This window comes from Polyodon spathula, unplaced genomic scaffold (genome assembly GCF_017654505.1).
Source record: "Polyodon spathula isolate WHYD16114869_AA unplaced genomic scaffold, ASM1765450v1 scaffolds_3190, whole genome shotgun sequence".
Classification (NCBI taxonomy): domain Eukaryota; kingdom Metazoa; phylum Chordata; class Actinopteri; order Acipenseriformes; family Polyodontidae; genus Polyodon; species Polyodon spathula.
In genome coordinates this window covers 1-9023 of record NW_024474654.1, presented here as the reverse complement: position 1 = coordinate 9023, position 9023 = coordinate 1, and the positions used below count along the sequence as shown (strand labels likewise).

Sequence of the window (9023 nt, the reverse complement as noted above, 5' to 3'; positions counted from 1 at the left end):
GAAAACTTTTATAAAGGCTATCGCACGATTCAAGTGTGTGAAAATTATTGAAAACATAATTGTGTACTCTGTATTAAAATGCCATGACAATGTTTTGTCCCAATGCTCCAAACCTTTAAATAACAGTGAAATAGAAAGTAAAATGATAACAAGGATGTTGAACCCAGACTCCTTTGTGCAAACACCACCAGCCACAATGTTTACAGGATCACGTCAGCTCTAGACACAGTCGACAATATAAATGAGCTGTGCACTCCGTCAAACACATCATCTTGAAGAGAAGGAAGCAATCTGCACTTTCTACAGGTAAGAGCGCTCGCATCTCTCCATCTCTCTGTTCACTTCATTCTTTGATTGCTGTGGCGCTACAATAGTGATGCTTCAGTGCTATATTTCGAGATGAAGTAATTAAAAAGGAAAACCAGAATGCTTGGTGTGGCAAAGTGCCCGCCCCTGTGTGTATTTTGTGTTAGTGTGTTAATGTTGGTGTATAGTCATTGGTACACAGGATATAAACGGGTCTGTGTAACACGAGTGTTTAAAATGTGTATTTGTATTTAGGCACGAGGACTGCATAGCACTTCACGTGCAAGTAAAAAGTAATAATATGTGAGCACGAGGAATTGCACTTTATTAATTCACGTGCAGTTGTACCGCGACTCCAATTGAATGATTGATTAGCAATCGAGTCTCGGTACAGCTGCATAAAAGCAGCATGTTTCACTCACTCGGTGTTGTGTGTTCGGTGAGTGGGGAACGGGATTGGAGACGGGGGTAATAAGAATAATGAGGATAATAAGTAAAATGGAAGCTCACCGTGTTTGTCTGTGTAGTCCGTTTTGTGTGTCTCTTTTGTTTTGGCGAATGTGCCGTGTTCTGTGTTTTTGTTTGTTACAACCTTTTTATTTACTGTTCTGTTAATTCATTAAATGCTGAGCGAGACCATTCGCTCAGCTCCACCCAACTCCACCTCTCTGTCGTTTATTTCCTGGTTTCTGGTCTACGACGTCACCCACTCCAGCCGTCTTTGTGACACTTGGGTATGTATTTAACAATGTAGAGTACAAATCAAAGGATAGGATGTTATGACGGGGTTGTCCAATGCCCTGGTGAGACCACGCTTAAGAGTACTGTGTGCAATTCTGGTCACTACTAGCGACGTGCTTTTGGTACATTCTTTATGATTGTTTAAATACTAGGTGTCAGTGTTTAGATCATATCTACATACACATGCACTCTTTATATTACCTTATGATGTCTACTGACAGCACTGGTTAGTACTTTCTAAACAAAGAAACCGTAAATAAGCAAATAACGATTTGACATCGCAAAGACTTAACTACAAAGAAGTAAAAAAAACAAACATGTACGCACCAGAGTGTATACTGAAATTAGTGCCGTCACTCGGTTCAAATTTTTTGATTGGTTAATTTTTGGGCATTAGTTGATTAACCGGTAGATTCAGCCATGCATATTTAATAAAGGTAACAATCTTATAGCTGCCGTCCTGCATAGTAATACTATAAAATCAATAGAACTGTATATATATATATATATATATATATATATATATATATATATATATATATATATATATATATATATATATATATATATATATATAAGCCTAATGGGTAATTTTTAGAAGCACTTGTATAATTATTTTTTCATTTTAGTAAATGCCTCTCTTTGTATTTGTGCCGCACTACTGAGATGTACCTCTGCTGGCCCTGTGAGCACAACGTGAATAAAATAAACAAAGCCTACATATATATAAAAACACAAAACCCATCCCATATCCTATGCTGTTGACAAATTACATAGATATCAAGGACATTTTTTTTTTTTAAACTTGCTAGAACTCTGCAATAAGCTATTCTTTGGTTGATAGATAACAGCAAGGGTGAGGGACATGGGAGAGGGGAGCTTGAAAACAAGATGCTCAAATGAAGAGAAGGATGGCATAGAGAGTTGAGGCGGCAAGCACAGAGTAGCAATAACAGCAGTGCCTTCTCCTCTACCAGTGAGGCGTGGTTTGTCAAAGAGCGAATAGCCATTTGGGGTGGATGCATGTAGCGAGTGCTTATTTACAGAGTGCCTGGTTCCTGCTAGACAGAAGATAAGGATTAGTATTAGTTATGATTTCCATTACATGAGAGCAGATGTTAAAACTTCATGCTGATTTGAACTCTGCTCTTGCCAAGATAAGCACCAACTAAGACGCAGCTTTGCAGTAAACTAATGTGATCCATCTGCATCTCATTCCATTTGCGTTTTCAATCTGATGATGTAGATATCCTTCTGTCTGGTGTTGATTGCTGAAGTGTAATGCTGGCTCCAGGGATCAGCTCATTTTGCCTCCCCAGCGCATCAGCACACACAATGGCTGCGATGCTGGCTCTGGGGATCAACCACAGTGCGGTCTCCCCAGTGCATCAGCATGACAACCGTCTGGATTGAGCTAAGTAGGGTACATCTCTGGGGTCTTCAAGTGGGCACCTTCCATCCTTGGTGTTTCGTTGACTAGCCCACGACACCTCAAGAGGGCTCAACAGTGATTCTGGCATCACAGCATCACCCCCCTCCACCCCTCACTCAGCTCAGCCCAGCTTACTTACCTGTACATCAGCATTGCTTTCTTTCTATTGTGCTTGAGATCCCCATCCAGAATCTTTCCATCTCAACCACAGCCAGTTGCTGCTCCTTTCTGCTGCTTCAGATAAGTTCTTCACTGTGCGACGCAACTCTTGGCCACTGAACCCGACATCTCTGAGAAACCGGGTTGTAGAGTGTGCCACAAATCCTCGACAACCCACCTCCACTGGGTAAACTCCATCCTCGCTGTTCCGCTTCAGCAGCTAGTTGAGCATACCAAAGTTTCTTCCTCTCATACGCCTCATCCACAGCATCCTCCCATGGCACTGTTAACTCTACCAGATGAACAAGGCGTGCTGATCCAGACCACAAGACAATGTCTGGTCGAAGGTTAGTGGTGGCAATCTCAGGTGGAAAAATAAGCCGTTGACCAACATCTGCCAGCATCTTCTAGTCTGTAGCAGCTTCCAGTTGTCCTGGGCGAGGTTTGGTTTTAACACCTTATCTTCCAATGCTAAGGCCAAACATCGCAGCACCTGGTCATGGTGCCAAGTGAACAGTCCTTGGCTAAGACCCACCTTGCATCCTGTCAAAATGTGCCTTTAATGTTGCAGCTGATGAACACAAAGGACATGAGGGATCCTCACCCACCCAGAGGTATAGGTTCTGTGGTGATGGGAGAACATCATATGCTGATCTGATGAGGAAACTAATCCTGCTCTGTTCCATTGTCCATAGGTCTTGCCAGCCAATCTTGCGTTGTTCCACACTCTCCCATCTCATCCATTCTCCCTGCTTGGCCTGGGAAATGGCCTTTACACACCTGATCCTCTCCTCCTGCTTTTGCACCTCATTGACTACCAGCTTCCTCCGTTGAGCTGGGGTTGCCTTGTGCCATGTAGGAGGAGCTGAACTGAGACCAAAACCTCCTTTTCCATGCTGAACTTGCCCCATAATATCTCCGATTCGAAGGGCAGCCTTAGCATCTTCCACAGCTTTCTTTGCCGTCTTTCCTTACAAGGTCATTGAAAAGCAGAGATTTGTTAGTCTGAGAACGGTAATTTAGGAAGGAAAATTTAGTTTGTAGCAGGCAGTACAGGGGGAGATGCAGTTATTAGTGGTATCTGAAGCAAGTACTTACCAGTGTTCATTCTAGGACAGGAGAAAGATTGAGCACACTTTGTCCAGGGGATCCAGACATTGGGTGTCAAGGTGGGGATGAGACCTCTGGTAGCCTATAGGAGTCTTTGCTCCACCTGTCCTCGCTTGGACACCCACAGCTCAGACTGTCCTTGGTCATGTGGCCCTTAGAACAGGTGGCGTACTAAGACACTGATTGCCAATTTATACGATCCTGTAGGCCTGGAGCCATCTACTTAACACAAAACTTTCATCAACCTCACAATTCAGCACACCCCAACACAGTTTGGATAACTTAATTAATTTCAATGTGTCTGTCGCTGCCTGGTCTGGGTACGTCACCACAAAGCCGTCCTGCCACAGTCCCATAGTGGTGTGAACCAATACACACAGCTGATAATCATCCATAAGTATTACTCACGCAATTGTGCTTAATGAAAAATACTAAATTAAAATAAACCTTCTTTTCAATCTTCGACTTCTAGTGGAAATGTTTTTCATTGAGTTTAAGTGGCTAACCATGGTAAACTTTAGACATGACTACTTATTTTTTGGATCTCCCCAGGCTGTGCAGTGATTTGATGCTTCTGGTTTCTCTTTTCCTCTTCCAGGAGCCTGTCATCATGTTTCCAACAGCGGCCTCATTTGTGGTTTGCATTGCCCTGGCTCTCAGCAGGGTTGCAGGTAGGCTATTTAAATGATGCGACAACCTGTCCAGTGTATTACCGAGTTTAAAATGGGGTGAAATTTTTTTGACCACTGAACCATGTGATGAATCTCCTAGTGGCTGGTGAATTAATAGTGCTGACATCAGCATATGGTAAGACGTTTGTTATTGAACCATAAGGTTTGCGGTTTGTATCCTGCCCTTGCCTTTTCGTTCAATTTAACGGGCTGAGATGCCAATTCATTACAGTGTGTTAGTGGATTTGTTGTCACTGTTCAATACAAGCTATCTCTTTTGGGATAGTCAGTAAGGCCAGTCTTCCTGCGGGGTCCATGTGTTACTATTCCATCAAAGTTGCTGTTTCATTGTGTGTTGATGCTTAAACATGCAGAGCTAAATTAAACTGCAAGACATTTTTGGGCTGCAGAAAGCTAAATTCTCCAGCTGCCGCTTCAGGATAACACAATCCTGTTTGTTTAAATCCCTTTTACTCTTTCACTTGTTATGTGTGAATCTGTTATCCATGATTTCCCCATAGTTGGCATGAAGAACAACATTTTTCCTTGGTTGAGGACAGTTTAATTCTCCAACTAGAAGTCCAGGGTTTTGTTTCAAAGCAGAGCAAAAAAGAATAAATGCTATTCTCGCCTGAAAGTAGATGACATTTTAAAATACATTTTGAGCTTCATTAATTATATATATATAAAAAAAAACTAGGTTGGCGTTTATTAATTTTAGTGTTAGTATTTCTTCTCCAATATGGTATGTTATTAAAGCTGTATTAAAATAACTGCTCTGCATATTTCTTACAAAAAGAAATTCCACAAGCACTGGTTCTATCCGTTTTAACTGCCATTTGCTGCCAGGCATGTAAAAGAGCTCTAGTACAGAATAAAGTAGAAACCTGGAGTCAGACTGACTGGGAAACACACTAGTGAAAGGAAACAAAGTGGTTAAGAGCAGCCCCTGTCGCCGCTACACAAACACTCGCTCTGTGCATTGCTGTCTGTGGTGTTTTGTACTTCACAGCTCAGGGTGACAAGAAGGAAGAAGTGGTGAAGAGGGAAGCGTCAATGTGTGATGGTTCCTGTCTGAAGGGTTGGAGCAGTTTCAAAAACAAGTGCTACCAGTATGTAAGGGACAGGAAGACATGGGCTGATGCTGAGGTATGATCATGTCTATCATTCATAAACCCAGGAGGACCTCTTCCAGTTTCATTGGCCCCTGATCATGGTGTTGGCCAAAGGGCAGGCATGATCAACACCATGCTTCAATTTGTCACAAATTACTAGCACTGAGAATTTAATTAGGCATGGCAAGGTGGGAAATGCAGAGTTATGGGTTTAAAATAACTGCAAAGATGACCCTGTATTGAACTTATATAATATTATTGCTTTAAACAACTGTGCCCACCAATGACTGTCTCTGAGGTCGATGAGCACCCCTTCCTGGTTATACCCGAAATAATAGAACATCTGGTTCATAAAGCTTCAGGAGACACAAAGGGTGGAAAAACACTTCTCAACACACACATGGTGAAGCTGGTAGTCCCGTTATCATGGCGAATACTCAGATTAGACGAGCTTTTTCCTGGATACCCAATACAAGGGTATTAATCCAAAATGGTTCTAGGTAACTGCTCCTCGTAAATATGAGACTATCAAAGCCAAACAGTTGCTGCAGGATCTTTAGATGAAATCTAGATGTTTCATTTTTCATAGTATTTAATTCAGAAATATAAAGCAGCACTTGAAAGAGCTTTGCTTGCAGAAGGGTCATTAAATGAAATAGGCTGTCTGATGTGCCCAGTGTATTGACGACATGCTGCTTCACAGTGCTCCCAGTCTGCCTAGTCCAAGCTGTCTCTCATTGCTCCCTCCAGTTGTACTGCCGCAGTCTCGGAGGGAACCTCGCCTCTATACACAGTGTCGAAGACAACCAGGCCATCCAGAACCTGATCAGAAATAATGACGCCTCAAATGGTTATACCTGGATCGGGGGTTCTGACTGCTTCAAGGTACAGTTACCTCTTTTTATATGGCTTCCCTTACCAAAAAGAAATCCACTTTGTTTAATGTGTTGTGGATTACCTCTGTCGTGTTGTGGGTCTGTGTATGAGTGTGTGAACGGGGGTTTGTTATTTTTGTATTCGGTCACCAGTAGGGGAACAATGCCTGGTGTGTTCACTTCCTACACCCTGCAACACAGCACTATAAAATTCTACTTTTCTCATTGTGCTGATTGAAAGAAATACATTGAATACTTGAATCAATGAACATCTATAAACAGTACTGGGAACTTGTGGCATTGAGCCCGCCCCTGTGCATATTTTTGTATTATATGTTGTATAATATGGGTTACGAGCATGAGTGTTTAAAATGCGTATTTGTATTTAGGTACGAGGATTGCACAGCACTTCACGTGCAGGTAAAATGTAATATGTGAGCATGGGGAATTGCACTAAATAAATTCACGTGCAGTTGTACCGAGACTCCAATAGGAATGATTAGCAATTGAGTCTCTGTACAACTCCATAACAGCAGCATGTTGTCACTCACTCTGGGTTGTGTGCTAGGAAAATGGAGAATGGGTGAGAGACTAATATTTACAATTGCTACGAGTGCTGGAGGGCCAGAACACTACTTGTGTGTTTAATGTTCGTCCACTGTCTTGTTTAGTGTTGTCAGTTTTGTTTACCTTTCTATTTTGGCCGCAAGTGCCGTGTCCTGTTTTGGTGTAGTGTTTTCTGTTCAAACCTTTTATTTCTGTTTAAATAAACGCAGAGCAGTGCATTCATCATATCAGAAGTCGTCTCTGTATTATTTCCTTGTTCTGACGTCGCCACTCTACTGTCCTTGTGACGCAACTATACAGAACAAAATGCACATTTCAGTGTGGATGCACGCAGCCACATGTTGTCTTCTCAAATTAATAAAATATGGATCTTTTGGGGGATTTTATTTCTAATCCAAAAGTATTCAGGGGTTATGCATTTGCAAAATCAAACCAAAAAAAAGGAACATGTAAATTGAAATAAATCCAAAATGAACAGATGGAAAATATCCCATCTTAGTAAGGCATTTTTAATTCTGCCATTTTGTCAAAGGTTTCAGAGAATGACAAGATGGTAAATTGTCGGAGGAGATCATCTAGCCTTGCTTACTGTCTCCCAGGACACTGATGAAGAAAGGAAAACATTCACAAGACATGAATAGTAATGAATACTACTGCTAGATCTCTGATCTACAAATATTTTGGTTTTGTCAACAAAGCAAATGTTTGGCACCAAGGAAGTCGTTATAATCTTAACGATTTGATATATTGAACCTGAACCAATACTAAGTGCAGTACAGAAACCAGGGTAGATGGATACAGTTGAAATGAAATGAAGACAGACTTAGGACAGGGGGTAGGAGACACTTCTACACACAAGGAGTGTTGAGGGTATGGGATGGGTTATCTAGCCATGTTGATGCTGAATCATTGGGATCCTTTCACTTGAGAAAGTTTTGAGATCATTCTGCCACCAGAAACCAGATGAGAGCTGATGGGCTGAATGGCCTCCTCTCATTCATACATTTCTTACGGTCTTATTAGATCAACAATTTGTTTTCTACCTTTCACCTCTACAGGAGGGGTCATGGTATTGGACCGATGGATCTAAATGGGACTACAACAATTGGAACAAGGGAGAACCAAATAATTTTGGAATCGAAAATTGTCTGCAATTTAACTTTCCAGGTAATATATCTTTTTAATGGTTTATCAGCATTTCAAACATGTGTTTCTTCACAACACTTGAGACTTACAACAAAGAATTGTGTTAGAACCTTTTGTTAGAAAGTTTCTTTGACTTGTCTCATATATAGGACCCACAATGAAAGACCGTTCTAAATTCTTCTTTAGAACAACCCAAGGGTATTGAAAGTGGTTCTTTGATACACGTGGCCCAATTCAGCAAATCGGAAGTTTATACACACATCCATTAATCAAAAAGGTGCAGGGCACGATTTATTCCAAACAAGTACACTTCTGAAGCTCCACATCTTTTCTTTAGTTTAAAAACACCATGCCATCAGGTAAAATCAGTGATCAAGACAATAGATCTTCATCAACATATGAGATAGTGTTAGAGCAAGCTTCTCTTAAATAGACCATTAATTGGCCTCCATTAGATACAGATGAGCAAACACATTATTTCAGACAAAGGAATTTTAAATCAGACTGCCTTGTTACATCGTTTCAAAGGCAGGTCAACATTGTCTTCACAACATATTAGATATGTATATAAAAAGATTGTTATACACTTCGTAAATCTCTTGATTTTCATAACACTTTAGAAATGAACGAGAGCTGTATCTTTATCAGATCGACATCACAAAAATAATAAACAGACATAATCAACATGATAAATTGATAGATATTAACACTAAATATCAACTCGTTACACAGTCAACAACATCACATCATAAACAAGACCTGAGAGAAAATGGCAGGTGTTAATCTTAATATTTCTCAGTATATAAATAAATAACCACCAGAACCGTCCCCATTTATATTACAATACAAGCAACAATTATACTAGAATCTATACATGAAATTATTTCGCATACATTCTACA

At 40.7% G+C, this 9023-nt stretch overlaps 1 protein-coding gene across 1 annotated transcript; it reads left to right on the top strand.

The window, feature by feature from the left end:
- The first annotated feature begins 210 nt into the window (after positions 1-210).
- On the top strand, positions 211-8175 carry LOC121311357 (lectin-like). Its single transcript, XM_041243931.1, has 5 exons — positions 211-306; positions 4347-4419; positions 5432-5568; positions 6285-6419; positions 8035-8175. Exons 2-5 carry the CDS (start codon positions 4359-4361, stop codon positions 8158-8160), a joined length of 459 nt encoding a protein of 152 aa, XP_041099865.1. The 5' UTR covers positions 211-306; positions 4347-4358; the 3' UTR covers positions 8161-8175.
- Positions 8176-9023: the final 848 nt, after the last annotated feature.